At 51.1% G+C, this 21,822-nt stretch overlaps 2 protein-coding genes across 6 annotated transcripts in view; one reads left to right on the top strand and one right to left on the bottom strand.

The window, feature by feature from the left end:
- The window catches only part of AAMDC (adipogenesis associated Mth938 domain containing), a 44,699-nt gene extending 24,094 nt beyond the window's left edge, over nucleotides 1-20,605 (bottom strand). The window contains exons 1-2 of one of the 3 annotated variants that reach the window (XM_063951298.1): nucleotides 20,516-20,605; nucleotides 6,652-6,789 (exon numbers count right to left, since the gene is read on the bottom strand). In XM_063951298.1, the coding sequence (XP_063807368.1) occupies nucleotides 6,652-6,777 (126 nt within the window). In that variant the 5' untranslated portion in view covers nucleotides 6,778-6,789; nucleotides 20,516-20,605. Of the gene's footprint in view, nucleotides 1-6,651; nucleotides 6,790-19,980; nucleotides 20,081-20,515 lie in introns of those variants that run through there. The other 2 variants (XM_063951297.1, XM_063951299.1) reach the window with 2 other exon arrangements.
- Nucleotides 20,606-20,672: 67 nt separating this feature from the next.
- The window catches only part of RSF1 (remodeling and spacing factor 1), a 91,726-nt gene continuing 90,576 nt past the window's right edge, over nucleotides 20,673-21,822 (top strand). For all 3 annotated transcript variants that reach the window (XM_063951293.1, XM_063951294.1, XM_063951290.1), the window contains exon 1: nucleotides 20,673-20,871. In XM_063951293.1, the coding sequence (XP_063807363.1) occupies nucleotides 20,685-20,871 (187 nt within the window). In that variant the 5' untranslated portion in view covers nucleotides 20,673-20,684. The remainder of the gene's footprint in view (nucleotides 20,872-21,822) is intronic.

The raw sequence follows: 21,822 nt of genomic DNA, 5'->3' as shown, positions 1-21,822 counted from the left end.
CCCGATTAGCTCGGATAACTCCCTGGCTTTCTCCTCTGGGAGAAACACCTTTTTCTGGACTGTGTCCAGAATCATCCCTAGGACCAGCAGACGTGTCGTCGGAACAACTGCGGTTTTGGAATATTTAGAATCCACCCGTGTTGTCGTAGAACTACTTGAGATAGTGCTACTCCGACCTCCAACTGTTCTCTGGACCTTGTTCTTATCAGGAAGTCGTCCATTTTCTTTGAAGACGAATCCTCATTTCGGTCATTACCTTGGTAAGGACCCGGGGTGCCTTGGACAATCCAACGGCATCGTCTGAAACTGATAGTGACAGTTCTGTACCACGAACCTGAGGTACCCTCGGTGAGAAAGACAAATTTTTGGGACATGGAGGTAAGCATCCCTGATGTCCCGGGACACCATATAGTCCCCTTCTTCCCGGTTCGCTATCACTGCTCTGAGTGACTCCATCTGGATTTGAACTTTTGTAAGTGTTCAAATATTTCAGATTTAGAATAGGTCTCACCTAGCCTTCTGGCTTCAGTACCACCATATAGTGTGGAATAATACCCCTTTCCTTGTTGTAGGAGGGGTACTTTTATTATCACCTGCTGGGAATACAGCTTGTGAATTGTTTTCAATACTGCCTCCCTGTCGGAGGGAGACATTGGTACAGCAGACTACAGGAACCTGCGAGGGGGAAACGTCTCGACATTCCAATCTGTACCCCTTGGATACTACTTGTAGGATCCAGGGGTCCTGTACGGTCCCAGCGTCATGCTGAGAACTTGGTAGAAGCGTTGGAGGGCTTCTGTTCCTGGGAATGGGCTGCCTGCTGCAGTCTTCTTCCCTTTCCTCTATCCCTGGGCAGATATGACTCTTATAGGGACGAAAGGACTGAGGCTGAAAAGACGGTGTCTTTTTCTGCAGAGATGTGACTTAGGGTAAAAAACGGTGGATTTTCCAGCAGTTGCCGTGACCACCAGGTCCCATGGACCGACCCCAAATAACTCCTCCCCTTTATACGGCAATACATCTTTGTGCCGTTTGGAATCTGCATCACCTGACCACTGTCGTGTCCATAAACATCTTCTTGCAGATATGGACATCGCATTTACTCTTGATGCCAGAGTGCAAATATCCCTCTGCGCATCTCGCATATATAGAAATGCATCCTTTAAATGCTCTATAGTCAATAAAATACTGTCCCTGTCAAGGGTATCAATATTTTCAGTCAGGGAATCCGACCAAGCCACCTCAGCTCTGCACATCCAGGCTGAGGCGATCGCTGGTCGCAGTATAACACCAGCATGTGTGTGTATACTTTTTAGGATATTTTCCAGCCTCCTATCAGCTGGCTCCTTAAGTACGGCCCTATCTGTAGATGGTACCGCCACTTGTTCTGATAAGCATGTGAGCGCCTTATCCACCCTAAGGGGTGTTTCCCAACGCGCCCTAACTTCTGGCGGGAAAGGGTATACCGCCAATAATTTTTTATCGGGGGAAACCCACGCATCATCACACACTTCATTTAATTTATCTGATTCAGGAAAAACTACAGGTAGTTTTTTCGCATCCCACATAATACCCTTTTTTGTGGTACTTGTAGTATCAGAAATATGTAACACCTCCTTCATTGCCCTTAACGTGTGGCCCTAAAGGAAAATACGTTTGTTTCTTCACCGTCGACACTGAAATCAGTGTCCGTGTCTGGGTCTGTGTCGACCGACTGAGGTAAATGGGCGTTTTACAGCCCCTGACAGTGTTTGAGACGCCTGGGCAAGTACTAATTTGTTCGCCGGACGTCTCATGTCGTCAACCGGCTTGCAGCGTGTTGACATTATCACGTAATTCCATAAATAAGCCATCCAATCCGGTGTCGACTCCCTAGAGAGTGACATCACCATTACAGGCAATTTGCTCCGCCTCCTCACCAACATTTTCCTCATACATGTCGACACACACGTACCGACATACAGCACACACATAGGGAATGCTCTGATAGAGGACAGGACCCACTAGCCCTTTGGGGAGACAGAGGGAGAGTTTGCCAGCACACACCAAAACGCTATAATTATATAGGGACAACCTTTATATAAGTGTTCCTCCCTTATAGCATTTAATATATATTCATATCGCCAAATCAGTGCCCCCTCTCTGTTTTAACCCTGTTTCTGTAGTGCAGTGCAGGGGAGAGCATGGGAGCCTTCCCACCAGCATTTCTGTGAGGGAAAATGGCGCTGTGTGCTGAGGAGAATAGGCCCCGCCCCCTTTTCGGCGGGCTTCTTCTCCGGAGTTTGTGATATCTGGCAGGGGTTAAATACATCCATATAGCCTCAAGGGCTATATGTGATGTATTTTTCGCCATACAGGTATTATACATTGCTGCCCAGGGCGCCCCCCCCCCCGCGCCCTGCACCCTCCGTGACCGCTGTGTGAAGTGTGCTGACAACAATGGCGCACAGCTGCAGTGCTGTGCGCTACCTGATGAAGACTGAAAGTCTTCTGCCGCCTGGTTCCGGACCTCTTCAATCTTCAGCATCTGCAAGGGGGGTCGGCGGCGCGGCTCCGGGACGAACCCCAGGGCGAGACCTGTGTTCCGACTCCCTCTGGAGCTAATGGTGTCCAGTAGCCTAAGAAGCCAATCCATCCTGCACGCAGGTGAGTTCACTTCTCTCCCCTAAGTCCCTCGATGCAGTGAGCCTGTTGCCAGCAGGACTCACTGAAAATAAAGAACCTAAAAACTTTTTCTAAGCAACTCTTTAAGAGAGCCACCTAGATTGCACCCTGCTCGGACGGGCACAAAAACCTAACTGAGGCTTGGAGGAGGGTCATAGGGGGAGGAGCCAGTACACACCATGTGATCCTAAAAGCTTGCTTTTGTGCCCTGTCTCCTGCGGAGCCGCTATTCCCCATGGTCCTGACGGAGTCCCCAGCATCCACTAGGACGTTAGAGAAACTACGGGTAGTTTTTTCACACCCCACATAATACCCCTTTTCGTGGTACTTGCAGTATCAGAGATGTGCAAAACCTCCTTCATTGCCGTGATCATGTAACGTGTGGCCCTACTGGAAAATACGTTTGTTTCTTCACCGTCGACACTGGAGTCAGTGTCTGTGTCCGTGTCGACCCACTGAGGTAACGGGCGTTTTATAGCCCCTGACGGTGTTTGAGACGCCTGGACAGGCACTAACTGAGCTGCCGGCTGTCTCATGTCGTCAAGTTTTCTGTAACGTGCCGACACTGTCACGTAATTCCTTAATTACGGCCATCCATTCAGGTGTCGACTCCCTAGGGGGTGACATCACCATTATAGGCAATTGCTCCGCCTCCACATCATTTTCCTCCTCATACATGTCGACACACACGTACCGACACCCAGCACACACACAGGGAATGCTCTGATAGAGGACAGGACCCCACTTAGCCCCTTGGGGAGACAGAGGGAGAGTTTGCCAGCACACACCAGAGCGCTATATATGTATAGGGACAACCTTACAATAAGTGTCTATCCCTTCTAGCTGCTTATATCTGTTATTTTGCCAAATAAGTGCCCCCCTCTCTTTTTTACCCTGTTTCTGTAGTGCAGGATGCAGGGGAGATTCTGGGAGCCTTCCTACCAGCGGAGCTGTGTGGGAAAAATGGCGCTGTGTGCTGAGGAGATAGGCCCCGCCCCCTTCACGGCGGGCTCTTCTCCCGCTTTTTTCTGGAAAACTGGCAGGGGTTAAATACATCCATATAGCCCAGGAGCTATATGTGATGTATTTTTTGCCAAATAAGGTAAATTCATTGCTTCCCAGGGCGCCCCCCCCCAGCGCCCTGCACCCTCAGTGACCGAAGTGTGCTGAGAGCAATGGTGCACAGCTGCAGTGCTGTGCGCTACCTTATGAAGACAGGAAAGTCTTCTGCCGCCGATTTATGGACCTCTTCTTGCTTCAGCATCTGTAAGGGGGCCGGCGGCGCGGCTCCGGGACCCATCCATGGCTGGGCCTGTTATCGTCCCTCTGGAGCTAATGTCCAGTAGCCAAGAAGCCCAATCCACTCTGCACGCAGGTGAGTTTGCTTCTTCTCCCCTTAGTCCCACGCTGCAGTGAGCCTGTTGCCAGCAGGACTCACTGAAAATAAAAAAACCTAAGTATACTTTTACTTCTAAGCAGCTCAGGAGAGCCACCTAGATTGCACCCTTCTCGGCCGGGCACAAAGATCTAACTGAGGCTTGGAGGAGGGTCATAGGGGGAGGAGCCAGTGCACACCTAGGTCCAAAAGCTTTTACTTTTTGTGCCCTGTCTCCTGCGGAGCCGCTATTCCCCATGGTCCTGACGGAGTCCCCAGCATCCACTTAGGACGTTAGAGAAAAAGGGATATTCAGGGGGTGGGCTATTTTGTGCAGCAGAACCCTGCTCTAGGCCTGTAAATTGGTTCAGCATTGTGTTACAGCCAGCGTTAGATTTATTTAGGGGCTGCTGACGGTATTGCACCAGTGTGACATTGGGAGATAGGGCAAGAGTCTTTACAGCATGGAAGCAGAAAACTAATGACCACAATACAGCAGGGCGGATGTGATAAATAGGCCACTGGTCCGGCTCTGTAGAAAGCACACAGCTTGTTAGAGAACCCCTTGGGGCTTAGCCGCTCCCTTCCTTCATCCCTGGCAGAGAAACAGGCCTGCAGGCCGGAACAGCAGCAATAACACTCCTGACCCCACACACCCACACAATACAGGCAGCCAGCAAACCTGGCTGGGTACAGAATGGCATCAGACTGCAGCACCCTGTCAGACAAGGATCTGGGACTAGGTCTCATGGCAGGGTGGCAGCTGGAGCACAGGTTTCTGCCATGGTGCCAGCCTAGATTGGAGAAAAACCTTTTCCAAGCGAGGAAAAAGTAAAACTGTAAAAATGCAGCATCCTCCCCTGTAATCTGCCAGTCCTGAATGATGCAATAGTCTCCCACAGCTAGATGGCAAATGCACCTTCCCAATCAGGGCTGACAAAACACAGATTCATGTAGAGACCCTGCCGGTCACATTTGCTGGAGCAGCCCACTCGGAGAATATCAGGACATACATGGAAGACTCCAGGACAGCAGTACAGGTCACACAGGAGGAGTAGAGAGCGTTTACTTGTAACACAGGCCATTTTATTCACTGGTCTGGAAGGCTGGGCGCAGAACAGATCATTTCAGGATTGTCTATCTAGTGGTGCCTCATACACAGGGAAGGCGAGGGGTGGGGGTAATGAGTTACAATCTAATTCAGTGACCGATGGACCAGGTAAGACTGCAATAACATTTAGTAATGGTAAAATGGGTACAACTGTATAACAGCGCACTGTGAATGCAGACAGGCATACGGTGTGAGCGGTGTGCATTTCAGGCCTCCTAGGATTGCCAAGCCATTCTCCTCTATGGTTTTCCAATGCTCTGCAGTCAGTGATCTGAGGAGTGCAGACCCAAGTGCATGCTGGGAAAGTTTTCTACTAAGTAGATATCGCAGGCGCTGCTGTAGTTTGCTTCTCAGTAAAGCTGCTGCTGTACGGAGAAAGTCACTCTCCAGATTATACCAATACAGCTCGAGTATCCCTTATCCAAAATGCTTGGGACCAGAGGTATTTTGGATATCGGATTTTTCCCTATTTTGGAATAATTGCATACCATGAGATATCATGGTGATGGGGCCCAAGGCTAAGGTCATAATGCATTTATGGTTCATATACACCTTATACACAAAGCCTGAAGGTCATGTAATACAATATTATTAATAACTTTGTGTATTAAACAAAGTTTGTGTACATTAAGCCATCAGAAAACAAAGGTTTCACTATCTCACTCAAAAAAATTCTGCATTTTGGAATATTTGGATATGGGATACTCAACCTGTAAATTGAAAAAAACTAAAGCAGTGCTTGTATGTGTGTTTTATTATCTCAGTAATAATAGATATGATATACACTGCAAATGACATAGCACTTAATGCATAAAAACAACAGTAATAGCACATATTCCCATTAGAGCAATTTCTCACCCACTAATAGCTGATTCCATCCTTCCTTATATGCCTGTTTATTATCACTCCAAATTCCAAAAGGTATAGTATTATGGATGTTTGTATTTCAACATGAACAAATTTGCCTTTTTAATGGTACAGTATGTCCCTTTATAAATACCGCCAGAAGAACGCTCTCCTGGGCCAAGTGCAGATATAGGCTGGAGTCCTCAGATCTGTCGCGGTTTTGGCTCTCTCTGTCCTGTAGGTAGGACACCTATTCATTCCTTCTGCCTGAACCAGCTCCATATTGGTCCAAAGGGAGTGCACTCCAAGTGAACAGAAACCTGCCTGCTATACAGCAAACCGAGAAGAGACTGATCTGAGGACTCCATAATACTAATACCTTTTGGAATTTGGAGCGATAATAAACAGGCATATAAGGAAAGACGGAATCAGCTATTAGTGGGTGAGAAATTGCTCTAATGGAACGGTTATGTGCTATTACTGTTGTTTTTATGCATTAAGTGCTATATGTAATTTTTACAGCATATATCATATCTATTATTAAGATAATAAAACACACATACAAGCGCTGCTTTAGTTCTTTTCCAATTTCTTGGCATGCTGGGAAAGGCAGGCACTTCCTGTGAGAGCAGGCGGTGATACAGGAATATCTTACATTGGTTCCAGTTTCTCTCCAGTCCCAGGTGCGGCTTCCTCCGGGCCAGACCTTGCAGTCTTTATAAAGCCGTCCTCCGACGCTCATACTCCCCCAGCTGACGCTGGTGATCTCAGGAGAGGACATCCTGTGCACTTACTGTATTAGCAAACACAGGTGGTATACAACATTAGAACCCAAGTGACAGGCTGTGTGATCACACAAACGCCACACACATGACCCAGTACTGAGAGGCAACAATGCCAACCACTGTGCAACCCTCAGCGATATTGCTATGGAACAATTGTGCATATTCAGAGGTCTATCATTCTTTATTTTCTAGTATTGGCAGATAAAAATATGACTTTTCTTATAATCAGTAAGTTTACAGACAGTGCTCCCTGGTGTGTACAGACCAGTCTTGCACACGAGAAAGTCACAGTATAACACAAAGACCTTGCGCCCCAGTTAGTCAATGATCAGTCCCATAGATGACCCACTTCCGTACTGACCCGCTATGTGCAATCACTGTACGTCACTGGGCAGATGTAGCTGCGGGAGGATAACAGTGTACAGTCTCAGCTCTGCGCAGCCTTTGTCATTCCTATACCCTGCTGGACAGTGCCCTGTTTCCCACCAGTGTCCTGCTCCTATATATCCCCCCGCACAGGGCCCTGCATTGCTCCTACATGCCCTTACACAGTGCCCTGCATTGCTCCTACATGCCCTTACACAGTGCCCTGCATTGCTCCTACACGCCCTTACACAGTGCCCTGCATTGCTCCTACATGCCCTTACACAGTGCCCTGCATTGCTCCTACACCCCCCTGCACAGTGCCCTGCATTGCTCCTACCTCCCCCCGCACAGGGCCCTGCATTGCTCCTACATCCCCCCGCACAGGGCCCTGCATTGTTCTTACATCCACCTGCACTGCTCTTACATCCCCCTCCGCACAGTGCCCTGCATTGCTCCTACATCCCCCCCCGCAGTGCCCTGCATTGCTCCTACATCCCCCCCGCAGTGCCCTGCATTGCTCCTACATCCCCCCCGCAGTGCCCTGCATTGCTCCTACATCCCCCCGCACAGGGCCCTGCATTGCTCCTACATCCCCCCGCACAGTGCCCTGCATTGCTCCTACATCCCCCCGCACAGTGCCCTGCATTGCTCCTACATCCCCTTACACAGGGCCCTGCATTGCTCCTACATCCCCCCGCAGTGCCCTGCATTGCACCTACATCCCCCGCACAGGGCCCTGCATTGCTCTTACATCCCCCCGCACAGCGCCCTGCATTGCTCCTACGTCCTCGCGCACAGTGCCCTGCATTGCTCCGACATGCCCTTATAGTGTCCTGCATTGCTCCTATATCCCACCGCACAGTGCCCTGCATTTCTCCTACATGCCCTTACACAGGGCCCTGCATTGCTCCTACATGCCCTTACACCAGGCATTCCCAACCACGGTCCTCATGGCACACTAACAGTGCAGGTTTTAGTGATATCCAGGCTTCATCACAGGTCACTTAATTAGTATCTCAGTTATTTTGATTTAACCATCTGTGCTGCAGCCTGGAAATCAGTAAAACCTGCACTGTTAGTGTGCCTTGAGGACCGTTGCTGGGAATGCCTGCCTTACACAGTGCCCTGCATTGCTCCTACATCCCCCCGCACAGTGCCCTGCATTGCTCCTACATGCCCTTACACAGGGCCCTGCATTGCTCCTACATGCCCTTACACCAGGCATTCCCAACCACGGTCCTCATGGCACACTAACAGTGCAGGTTTTAGTGATATCCAGGCTTCATCACAGGTCACTTAATTAGTATCTCAGTTATTTTGATTTAACCATCTGTGCTGCAGCCTGGAAATCAGTAAAACCTGCACTGTTAGTGTGCCTTGAGGACCGTTGCTGGGAATGCCTGCCTTACACAGTGCCCTGCATTGCTCCTACATGCCCTCCTGCACAGGGTCCTGCATTGCTCCTACATGCCCTCCTGCATTGCTCCTACATCCCCCCGCACAGGGCCATGCATTGCTTCTACATCCCCCCCCCCCCGCACAGGGCCCTGCATTGCTCCTACATGCCCCCGCACAGGGCCCTGCGTTGCTCCTACATCCCCCCCGCACAGGGCCCTGCATTGCTGCTACATGCCCTTACACAGGGCCCTGCATTGCTCCTACATGCCCTTACACAGGGCCCTGCATTGCTCCTACATGCCCTTACACAGGGCCCTGCATTGCTCCTACATCCCCTTACACAGGGCCCTGCATTGCTCCTACATCCTTACACAGGGCCCTGCATTGCTCCTACATCCCCTTACACAGGGCCCTGCATTGCTCCTACATCCCCTTACACAGGGCCCTGCATTGCTCCTACATCCCCCCGCACAAGGCCCTGCATTGCTCTTACATCCCCCCGCACAGGGTCCAGCAGTGCTCCTACATCCCCCCGCACAGGGTCCAGCATTTCTCCTACATCCCCCCGCACAGGGTCCAGCATTGCTCCTACATCCTCTTGCACAGTGCCCTGCATTGCTCCTACATCCCCCCGCAGTGTCCTGCATTGCTCCTACATCCCCCCGCACAGGGCCCTGCATTGCTCTTACATCCCCCCGCACAGTGCCCTGCATTGCTCCTACATCCCCCCGCACAGTGCCCTGCATTGCTCCTACATCCCCCCGCACAGTGCCCTGCATTGCTCCGACATGCCCTTACACAGGGCCCTGCATTGTTCCTACATCCCCTTACACAGGGCCCTGCATTGCTCCTACATCCCCCCGCACAGGGCCCTGCATTGCTCCTACATCCCCCCGCACAAGGCCCTGCATTGCTCCTACATCCCCCCGCACAGGGTCCAGCATTGCTCCTACATCCTCTTGCACAGTGCCCTGCATTGCTCCTACATCCCCCCGCACAGGGCCCTGCATTGCTCCTACATCCCCCCGCACAGTGCCCTGCATTGTTCCTACATCCCCCCGCACAGTGCCCTGCATTGCTCCGACATGCCCTTACAGTGTCCTGCATTGCTCCTACATGGCCTTACACAGGGCCCTGCATTGCTCCTACATGGCCTTACACAGGGCCCTGCATTGCTCTTACATCCCCCCGCACAGTGCCCTGCATTGCTCCTACATCCCCCCCGCACAGTGTCCTGCATTGCTCCTACATGCCCTTACACAGGGCCCTGCATTGCTCCTACATGCCCTTACACAGGGCCCTGCATTGCTCCGACATCCCCCCGCAGTGCCCTGCATTGCTCCTACATCCCCTTACACAGCGCCCTGCATTGCTCCTACGTCCCCGCGCACAGTGCCCCGCATTGCTCCGACATGCCCTTACAGTGTCCTGCATTGCTCCTATATCCCACCGCACAGGGCCCTGCATTGCTCCTATATCCCCCCGCACAGTGCCCTGCATTGCTCCTACATGCCCTTACACAGGGCCCTGCATTGCTCCTACATGCCCTTACACAGGGCCCTGCATTGCTCCTACATGCCCTTACACAGGGCCCTGCATTGCTCCTACATGCCCTTACACCAGGCATTCCCAACCACGGTCCTCAAGGCACACTAACAGTGCAGGTTTTAGTGATATCCAGGCTTCATCACAGGTCACTTAATTAGTATCTCAGTTATTTTGATTTAACCATCTGTGCTGCAGCCTGGATATCAGTAAAACTTGCACTGTTGGTGTGCCTTGAGGACCGTTGCTGGGAATGCCTGCCTTACACAGTGCCCTGCATTGCTCCTACATGCCCTCCTGCACAGGGTCCTGCATTGCTCCTACATGCCCTCCTGCATTGCTCCTACATCCCCCTGCACAGGGCCATGCATTGCTTCTACATCCCCCCCCCCCCCCCCGCACAGGGCCCTGCATTGCTCCTACATCCCCTTACACAGGGCCCTGCATTGCTCCTACATCCCCTTACACAGGGCCCTGCATTGCTCCTACATCCCCCCGCACAGGGCCCTGCATTGCTCCTACATCCCCCCGCACAGGGCCCTGCATTGCTCCTACATCCCCCCGCACAAGGCCCTGCATTGCTCTTACATCCCCCCGCACAGGGTCCAGCATTGCTCCTACATCCCCCCGCACAGGGTCCAGCATTGCTCCTACATCCTCTTGCACAGGGCCCTGCATTGCTCCTACATCCCCCCGCACAGGGCCCTGCATTGCTCCTAAACCCCCCCGCACAGGGCCCTGCATTGCTCCTACACCCCCCCGCACAGGGCCCTGCATTGCTCCTACATCCCCCCGCACAGGGCCCTGCATTGCTCCTACATCCCCCCGCACAGGGCCCTGCATTGCTCCTAAACCCCCCCGCACAGGGCCCTGCATTGCTCCTACATCCCCCCGCACAGAACCCTGCATTGCTCCTACATCCCCCCGCACAGGGCCCTGCATTGCTCCTAAATCCCCCCGCACAGGGCCCTGCATTGCTCCTACGTCCCCCTGTATTGCTACTTCCAAAGTATAATCAGGCAACTGCAATTTGTGATAATTGGGCTAAAACACGACACCTTTTATTTTATAAGTCAACAATCTAGCAGTTTGTCTCCATTCACAAACAATGTATGTGAGCACAAGAACCCGCACACTGTAACCTTTTCAGTACCAGGGGTTGGAGCTCACAAGATGATGTCACCATTTAATGTTGTCATCATAACTAACTACTCCTGACAAAGAAATCATAGTGAAGCAAGTATTTATTTTAATTACTTTATCAGCTTTAACGGAACAACCCCATAACATACCCTGTTTTATTTTACAACTTGCACATATTTGATGTCCCTGTACTTGTTACCCTTAGAAGGGCAGAATGGACGTTGCAGAGGGCTGTAAGCATGGGACCACAGGAATGTCATGAGCTGGATCACCAACGTGTGCTGGAATGCTGGTGCACAATATGATAGAGTACAACTTGCAGTTGCTTGTGATCAGCGCGGTGAGTGTGGCAGCTTCAGTCTATCTGCATCATTACACTGATACGTGTAGTCAGTTTGCAGCAGGATAGCAGATTCCTATTTATATTTTAAAGCAAAATACAACTGATGTGTATATGTTTTTTTACTTAATTGGTATGTTTATTTTGTGTTTGCACCTGGCTTTAATTGCAACTTTACCTTGTCCAAATAGTCTATTTCTCTATCGTCCTAAGTGGATGCTGGGGTTCCTGAAAGGACCATGGGGAATAGCGGCTCCGCAGGAGACAGGGCACAAAAGTAAAGCTTTTACAGGTCAGGTGGTGTGTACTGGCTCCTCCCCCTATGACCCTCCTCCAGACTCCAGTTAGATTTTTGTGCCCGGCCGAGAAGGGTGCAATTCTAGGTGGCTCTCATAAAGAGCTGCTTAGAGAGTTTAGCTTAGGTTTTTTATTTTACAGTGATTCCTGCTGGCAACAGGATCACTGCAACGAGGGACAGAGGGGAGAAGAAGTGAACTCACCTGCGTGCAGGATGGATTGGCTTCTTGGCTACTGGACATGAAGCTCCAGAGGGACGATCACAGGTACAGCCTGGATGGTCACCGGAGCCACGCCGCCGGCCCCCTCACAGATGCTGAAGCAAGAGGTCCAGAATCGGCGGCTGAAGACTCCTGCAGTCTTCTTAAGGTAGCGCACAGCACTGCAGCTGTGCGCCATTTTCCTCTCAGCACACTTCACACGGCAGTCACTGAGGGTGCAGGGCGCTGGGGGGGGGGCGCCCTGGGAGGCAAATGAAAACCTTTAAAAAGGCTAAAAATACCTCACATATAGCCCCAGAGGCTATATGGAGATATTTACCCCTGCCTAAATGTACTAAATAGCGGGAGACGAGCCCGCCGAAAAAGGGGCGGGGCCTATCTCCTCAGCACACGGCGCCATTTTCTGTCACAGCTCCGCTGGTCAGGAAGGCTCCCAGGTCTCTCCCCTGCACTGCACTACAGAAACAGGGTATAACAGAGAGGGGGGGCAAAATAAATGGCAATATATTAATATAAAAGCAGCTATAAGGGAGCACTTAATCATAAGGCTATCCCTGTCATATATAGCGCTTTTTGGTGTGTGCTGGCAGACTCTCCCTCTGTCTCCCCAAAGGGCTAGTGGGTCCTGTCTTCGTATAGAGCATTCCCTGTGTGTCTGCTGTGTGTCGGTACGTATGTGTCGACATGTATGAGGACGTTATTGGTGTGGAGGCGGAGCAATTGCCAAATATGAGGATGTCACCTCCTAGGGGGTCGACACCAGAATGGATGCCTTTATTTGTGGAATTACGGGATAGCGTCAACTCGCTTAAGCAGTCGTTTGCCGACATGAGGCGGCCGGACACTCAATTAGTGCCTGTCCAGGCGCCTCAAACACCGTCAGGGGCTGTAAAACGCCCCTTGCCTCAGTCGGTCGACACAGACCCAGACACAGGCACTGATTCCGGTGGTGAAGGTGACGAATCAACCGTATTTTCCAGTAGGGCCACACGTTATATGATTTTGGCAATAAAGGAGATGTTACATTTAGCTGATACTACAGGTACCACTAAACAGGGTATTATGTGGGGTGGGAAAAAACTACCAGTAGTTTTTACCGAATCAGAAGAATTAAATGACGTGTGTGATGAAGCGTGGGGTGCCCCGATAAAAAAACTGCTAATTTCAAAGAAGTTATTGGCTTTATACCCTTTCCCGCCAGAGGTTAGGGAGCGCTGGGAAACACCTCCTAGGGTGGACAAAGCGCTAACACGCTTATCAAAACAAGTGGCGTTACCCTCTCCTGAGACGGCCGCACTTAAAGATCCATCAGATAGGAGGATGGAAAATATCCAAAAAGGTATATACACACATGCAGGTGTTATACTACGACCAGCTATTGCGACTGCCTGGATGTGCAGTGCTGGGGTAGTTTGGTCAGAGTCCCTGATCGAAAATATTGATACCCTGGACAGGGACAATATTTTACTGTCGTTAGAACAAATAAAGGATGCATTTCTTTATATGCGTGATGCACAGAGAGATATCTGCACACTGGCATCACGGGTGAGTGCTATGTCCATTTCGGCCAGAAGAGCTTTATGGACACGACAGTGGACAGGCGATGCGTAGAGGAGTTATTTGGGGTCGGTCTATCGGATTTGGTGGCCACGGCTACGGCCGGGAAATCCACCTTTCTACCTCAAGTCACTCCCCAACAGAAAAAGGCACCGACCTTTCAACCGCAGCCCTTTCGTTCCTTTAAAAATAAGAGAGCAAAGGGCTATTCATATCTGCCACGAGGCAGAGGACGAGGGAAGAGACAGCAACAGGCAGCTCCTTCCCAGGAACAGAAGCCCTCCCCGGCTTCTACAAAAGCCTCAGCATGACGCTGGGGCTTCGCAAGCGGACTCGGGGGCGGTAGGCGGTCGTCTCAAGAATTACAGCGCGCAGTGGGCTCACTCGCAGGTAAATCCCTGGATCCTGCAGATAATATCTCAGGGGTACAGGTTGAAATTAGAGACAGAGCCACCTCGCCGTTTCCTGAAGTCTGCTTTACCAACGTCCCCCTCAGAAAGGGAGACGGTTTTGGAAGCCATTCACAAGCTGTATTCTCAGCAGGTGATAGTCAAGGTACCTCTTCTACAACAAGGGAAGGGGTATTATTCCACTCTTTGTGGTACCGAAGCCGGATGGCTCGGTAAGGCCTATTCTAAATCTGAAGTCCTTGAACCTGTACATAAAGAAGTTCAAGTTCAAGATGGAGTCACTCAGAGCAGTGATAGCGAACCTGGAAGAAGGGGACTTTATGGTATCCTTGGACATCAAGGATGCGTATCTCCACGTTCCAATTACCCCTCACACCAGGGGTACCTCAGGTTCGTTGTACAAAACTGTCACTATCAGTTTCAGACGCTGCCGTTTGGTTTGTCCACGGCACCTCGGGTCTTTACAAAGGTAATGGCCGAGATAATATTTCTTCTTCGAAGAAAAGGCGTATTAATTATCCCATACTTGGACGATCTCCTAATAAGGGCAAGGTCCAGAGAACAGCTAGAGATGGGTTTAGCACTATCTCAAGAGGTGCTAAAGCAGCACGGATGGATTCTGAATATTCCAAAATCCCAATTAATGCCGACAACTCGTCTGCTGTTCCTGGGGATGATTCTGGACACAGTTCAGAAAAAGGTTTTTCTTCCCGAAGAAAAAGCCAAGGAGTTATCTGACCTGGTCAGGAACCTCCTAAAACCAGGAAAGGTGTCTGTACATCAATGCACAAGAGTCCTGGGAAAAAATGGTAGCTTCTTACGAAGCAATCCCTTTCGGCAGATTCCATGCAAAGGGATCTGTTGGACAAATGGTCAGGGTCGCATCTTCAGATGCACCTGCGGATAACCCTGTCGCTGAGGACAAGGGTATCCCTTCTGTGGTGGTTGCAGGAGGCTCATCTATTGGAGGGCCGCAGATTCGGCATGCAGGATTGGATCCTGGTGACCACGGATGCCAGCCTGAGAGGCTGGGGAGCAGTCACACAGGGAAGAAATTTCCAGGGAGTGTGGTCGAGCCTGAAAAAGTCTCTTCACATAAGCATTCTGGAACTAAGAGCAATCTACAATGCTCTAAGCCAGGCGGAACCTCTGCTTCAATTAAGACCGGTGTTGATCCAGTCGGACAACATCACGGCAGTCGCCCATGTAAACAGACAGGGCGGCACAAGAAGCAGGAGGGCAATGGCAGAAGCTGCCAGGATCCTTCGCTGGGCGGAGAATCACGTGATAGCACTGTCAGCAGTATTCATCCCGGGCGTGGACAACTGGGAAGCAGACTTCCTCAGCGGACACGACCTTCACCCGGGAGAGTGGGGACTTCATCCAGAAGTTTTCCACATGCTATTAAACCGTTGGGTAAAACCAATGGTGGACATGATGGCGTCTCGCCTCAACAAAACACTGGACAGGTATTGCGCCAGGTCAAGAGATCCGCAGGCAATAGCTGTGGACGCGCTGGTAACACCTTGGGTGTACCAGTCGGTATATGTGTTTCCTCCTCTGCCTCTCATACCAAAGGTATTGAGGATTATACGGCAAAGAGGAGTAAGACTAGTGGCTCCGGATTGGCCAAGAAGGACTTGGTACCCGGAACTTCAAGAGATGGTCACGGACGATCCGTGGCCTCTACTTCTGAGAAGGGACCTGCTTCAGCAGGGTCCTTGTCTTTTTCAAGACTTACCGCGGCTGCGTTTGACGGCATGGCGTTTGAATGCCAGATCCTAAAAGGAAAAGGCATTCCAGAAGAAGTCATTCCTACCTTGATAAAGGCAAGGAAGGAAGTCACCGCGAAGCATTATCGCCGTATTTGGCGAAAATATGTTGCGTGGTGCGAGCAGCGGAGTGCTCCGATGGAGGAATTTCAACTGGGTCGTTTTCCTACATTTCCTGCAATCAGGATTGTCTATGGGTCTCAAATTGGGATCTATTAAGGTTCAAATTTCGGCCCTATCAATATTCTTCCAAAAAGAATTGGCCTCAGTCCCTGAGGTCCAGATTTTTATCAAAGGAGTACTGCATATACAGCCTCCTGTGGTGCCTAAGGTGGCACCGTGGGATCTAAATGTAGTTTTAGATTTCCTCAAATCCAATTGGTTTGAACCACTAAAGAATGTGGATTTGAAATATCTCACATGGAAAGTGACTATGTTACTGGCCCTGGCTTCGGCCGGGAGAGTATCTGAACTGGCGGCTTTGTTTTATAAAAGCCCTTATTTAATTTTCCATTCGACATAGGGCAGAGCTGCGGACGCGTCCGCATTTTCTCCCTAAGGTGGTATCAGCGTTTCACCTGAACCAGCCTATTGTAGTGCCTGCGGCTACAGACGACTTGAAGGACTCCAAGTTGTTGGACGTTGTCAGAGCCTTAAAAATATACATTTAAAGGACGGCTGGAGTCAGAAAATCTGACTCGCTGTTTATACTGTATGCACCCAACAAGTTGGGTGCACCTGCTTCTAAGCAGTCGATTGCTCGTTGGATTGTAACAAAATTCAACTTGTACATTCTGTGGCAGGCCTGCCACAGCCTAAATCTGTTAAGGCCCATTCCGCAAGGAAGGTGGGCTCATCTTGGGCGGCTGCCCGAGGGGTCTCGGCATTACAACTCTGCCGAGCAGCTACGTGGTCAGGGGAGAACACGTTTGTAAATTTTTACAAATTTGATACCCTGGCAAAGGAGGACCTGGAGTTCTCTCATTCGGTGCTGCAGAGTCATCCGCACTCTCCCGCCCGTTTGGGAGCTTTGGTATAATCCCCATGGTCCTTTCAGGAACCCCAGCATCCACTTAGGACGATAGAGAAAATAAGAATTTACTTACCGATAATTCTATTTCTCGGAGTCCGTAGTGGATGCTGGGCGCCCATCCCAAGTGCGGATTATCTGCAATACTTGTACATAGTTATTGTTAACTAATTCGGGTTATTGTTTAGGAAGCCATCTTTCAGAGGCTCCTCTGTTATCATACTGTTAACTGGGTTTAGATCACAAGTTGTACGGTGTGATTGGTGTGGCTGGTATGAGTCTTACCCGGGATTCAAAATCCTCCCTTATTGTGTACGCTCGTCCGGGCACAGTACCTAACTGGAGTCTGGAGGAGGGTCATAGGGGGAGGAGCCAGTACACACCACCTGACCTGTAAAAGCTTTACTTTTGTGCCCTGTCTCCTGCGGAGCCGCTATTCCCCATGGTCCTTTCAGGAACCCCAGCATCCACTACGGACTCCGAGAAATAGAATTATCGGTAAGTAAATTCTTATTTTTGTGCAATTACCGCCGTGCACTCCAGCAGTAAGCCTGGCACACGCGCTACCCTAGCAATGCGGACGGCTCTGCAACACAAGGCACCAATTTCCCAGTCTGTCCTACTCTACATGACCCCTTGTCTTTCTAATGGTCTGCCTGTTACTCTCCATTGTGGTTTGTACTGGAGGCCATCGCTCCATAACATTGATTTGGTGGGGCATGGGACTCAGGGCTGACAATGTCTAGAAATAGGTCGACATTACTTTTTCATGGGTTCTTTTTGTGTCGTTTGCTTAGTAAAATGACCGGAAACCCCAATTAGTGCACCACGTCCCCTCGCTTCGCTCGCCATGCTTCGGCACAGATTAATATTCCCAAATCGTAGTCCACGTGGATCGTAAAGTATGAAAAAGTAAAAAAAAAAAATTGAGACAAACTCATGTCAACCTTTTTGCATGTCGACCTAATGGTTGTGTCGACCTATTTACTGTCGACCAATGGGTGTCGATGCAGAGTCCGGATATCATTTTGGTGCTGGTAGAAGTCTACATGTTATTTAATGCTGGCGTGAGCGACAGGCCAATAGTTCACCCAGCGCTACAGCTGTCAGTGGCAATTACACATTGAAATGTGTTTTTCTAGAACAGCATCTGTGACCCTCTGCTACAGTGGTCAGTACCGATTGGGAAACACACCAGAGGCTTTACATGGTAGATCAACACTGGTACTTCATCTGTGTGAACGGGGCCATCCTGGGTTGAAACTGCCGGGTCTCCAAACCTGGTAAATTCCAGGGTCAAAGTCCCGGGAATCTCAACAGGGGTTGACCCTGTCACACAGAAAGAGGACCAGTGTTTTTCATGAAATTACCGGGTAGAGCTGCTTCACCCGGAAACTTCAGTTTCTGTGGGAAAGGGGTATAATACTGCTTTTACACCAAAATCCCGAGTCTGAACCAGGATTTGGAACACTTACAAGACGGGTAAGACCAGAGACTCCCCATTTTATACTGCACGAGGGTGCAGTATCTTTGGGGCCAGCGCTTAGAGATGACGTCATCTCCCAGCGCCAGGAAACCTGGCAGATTGGGACTCCCTTGTGTCACACTGGGGGAAGCCCCCAGCCTCCAGCGCTGCCGGGCACCCGATACAGCGATGCGGTGTGCATAGACAGCATGCACCGTGTCACCCGCCTCCTGACCAACCCCCGGACACTGCGGTTCGATGGGTCTGCCACGCTGTAAATGGGCACCAGGTCGGATGACCCAGCTTACCCATTTCCACCGCCTCCTACCCCAGGTGTTACCAGTGTCTAACCCTGCGCACAAGCCGGGTTGGATAGACTCAGGGTTTAGAGGACCCTTTTACACCGCCTGCAATCCCAGGATTTTGCGCGCTCCCGTGCAAAATCCCAGGATATAGCAGGTGCTGTAAGAGGCTGCATCTCCGTCAGTATTCACATTGCTTCAGACTGAGCGGGGAGGCCAGGGTCTGCGTCTTTGGACAAATTGCCCGGCCATCCTGCCATGGGCAGCTTCTCCACTGGCTCACTGCTCGCGTCACATTAACTTGGAGGTTTTACTTCTTGTCAATACCTTTATAAAATGTTATTACAAGAAGATAAAACAAGAAGCATCTAGCCCAGTATCCTATGCCTGTGGCTGCTTCAGGCACAGACATCACCCGAGGCTTGGCCTGCATCACTTGCCAGTGCTATAGAAAGCTTAGGAGGTTGTGGAGAGGCATTTGTAGCCTATAGACATACACAAGCCATATGCGTCTCCCACAAACAGAACCCTGCATAATACATCACCACTACTTGTCGCTGCGCAGCGTAACCTTTGTACAATGTTTATGTGACCAGGGAGAGGCATTTGTAGCAGAGGAATGACATTTATTCACAGCAGCGATGGGCAACAGGCAGCCCCCCCCTTCTGAGGCCTCACTTGCATTCCAGTGTCTCACCATACCTGAGCTATAGCTTGTAATGGTTACTTAAATAAAACACCTGCTGATATCTCCTTATAGATAGTCACCCCTATAATGCAGTTTTCCAAACTCCACCATTACAGTCCAGGTTTTAAGGATATCCAGGCTTGAGGCCAAATGGTTAAGTCAAGTTGACTGAGATACTAACTTTATGACCTCAGCACAAGCATGGATATCCTTAAAACCTGAACTGTAATGTTGGAGTTTGCAAAAAACTCCTCTATAATGGATTAATTTAAACTACTATGGAGTTCCAATGTTTGGCCCATCTAAAGGTTATAGGGTCATCTGATACACCCCCCTAAGTGTATCAGGCTGTCACTGGGTGCCAGTATATTACATTACACAGGGTATATAAATAGGTGACAGATGGAAGCTGCCTTATATGAAGGAGAAATTAATGAAGGCACTCTATCCACTGTCGAACTACAAGTCTCAGCACACAGGACAGCAGCTGGAGGAGCCACAAGTGGACTAATGACTCCACACTCACAAGGCATAAGGGCTGCTGATGCTTTGGGGTACCCATGCCAGGTGACTGGGGTATGTACCAGCTCTGGGTCTATGGGATAACACCGGTCAGTCACCCTCCCCACTGATAAACACCCGCCCCGCTCCCCCAGCACTCTCACCTTAGCCTCCACCACCCACAGCTCATCTACGTCATGGGTGCCCCGACACTGGTATTTATACCCCATCCCCTGCTCTTCCTATTGGCTAGCAGGATCCTGGTCCCGCCCCCAGAGACAGCGGATGGGAGGCGGGAGTGGAGCGCGCTTCAAATTTATCACTGACACTGGCTGGCTGACTGGACGCGCGATTCGCAGCAGCAGCATACTCGCGGAATGTCGCCGTGACTGGCTCCCACGGAGACAGGCAGACACGGGGTCGGCCGTTAGCCGACGGCTACGCATCACCCGAAAGCAGATAAATAATACATGTTATTTGTCAGGCAGGGGAACCAATAAAGTTCATTGAGAAGAAAAAAAAAATAAAGTAACGCGAGTCTCTTTGTTGTGCTCGGCGCTCAGACTCCGCCTCCTGCGTGCGGTGATGCTAGGGGGCGTGGCCAGGGAGAGGAAGGGGAGGTGACTAGAGCGGTCCCTCTCCGGGTGCATTGTGGGATATGGGCTCTGCTCAGGAGGCGGAGGAGGAGGTGTAACTCACCTGGTGGGGGCCGCATCACGCTCTCTCTGCCCCCGGGACCAGTCGCGACACCCCCCTGTGCGCGTAGCCGCCTGACTGACCGCGAGCTCGCGCCGGAGGCCCGGGGGGTGCGCGCATCCCCCATCCCTCCCCCTACCACACGCAGCTCCCGCCCTCCTCGAGCTCCAAGATGGCGGAGGATGGTGCGGAGGCTCCGGCGCCCTCGGTGGTCGCCCCGGCGGTGGTCCCCAGCCCGGCTGGAGCGTGGCCGGACTTCGCCGTGGTGTGCTCCTTCCTGGAGCGGTACGGCGCTGCGCTGGACCTGCCCGAGCTGACGTTCCCGGAGCTGGAAGAGGCGCTGGAGGAGAGCGGAGCAGGTGAGGGGGAGGATGGAGGGGGAGGAGCAGCGGGGCCGGGGCGGCTTGTTATGGGGAAGAGGGGAGGGAGACACGCTGAGCGGGGGGTACGGGGAGCCGGCCGTCTCGTAGGGGGATGTACTCACTGACACAGGAGGGGATCTGGCCGCCATAGTGACCCCCTCCCCATCCTCCTATCCCTGCATCCCACTGACCTCTTCCCTATACACCCCCATCCCTGACCGTGACTCCCTCTGACAACTTCATCTTCCCTATACCTCCCCATCCCCTTATCCCTCTATTCCTGCATCCCACTCACAACTTCCTCTTCCCTATCCCCCTATACATCCCCCATCCCTCTATCCCTGACCGTGACTCCATCTGACAACTTCATCTTCCCTATACCTCCCCATCCCCTTATCCCTCTATTCCTGCATCCCACTGACAACTTCCTCTTCCCTATCCCCCTATACATCCCCCATCCCTCGATCCCTGACCGTGACTCCATCTGACAACTTCATCTTCCCTATCCCTCTATACGTCCCCCATCCCTCTATCCCTGACCGTGACTCCCTCTGACAACTTCATCTTCCCTATACCTCCCCATCCCCTTATCCCTCTATTCCTGCATCCCACTGACCACTTCCTCTTCCCTATCCCCCTATACATCCCCCATCCCTCGATCCCTGACCGTGACTCCATCTGACAACTTCATCTTCCCTATACCTCCCCATTGCCTTATCACTCTATCCCTGCATCCCACTGAAAACTTCCTCTTCCCTATCCCTCTATACACCCTTTATCCCTGACCATGACTCCCTCTGACAACTTCATCTTCCCTATACCCCCCCATCCCTATATCACTGACCGTGACTTCCTCAGACAACTTCCTCTTCCCTATACCCCCCCATCCCTGTATCCGTGACTTCCTCTGACAACTTCATATTCCCTATACTTCCCATCTTTCTATCC

Source organism: Pseudophryne corroboree, chromosome 2 (assembly GCF_028390025.1).
Source record: "Pseudophryne corroboree isolate aPseCor3 chromosome 2, aPseCor3.hap2, whole genome shotgun sequence".
Lineage (NCBI taxonomy): Eukaryota > Metazoa > Chordata > Amphibia > Anura > Myobatrachidae > Pseudophryne > Pseudophryne corroboree.
This window is presented reverse-complemented; position numbering and strand designations above follow the sequence as displayed.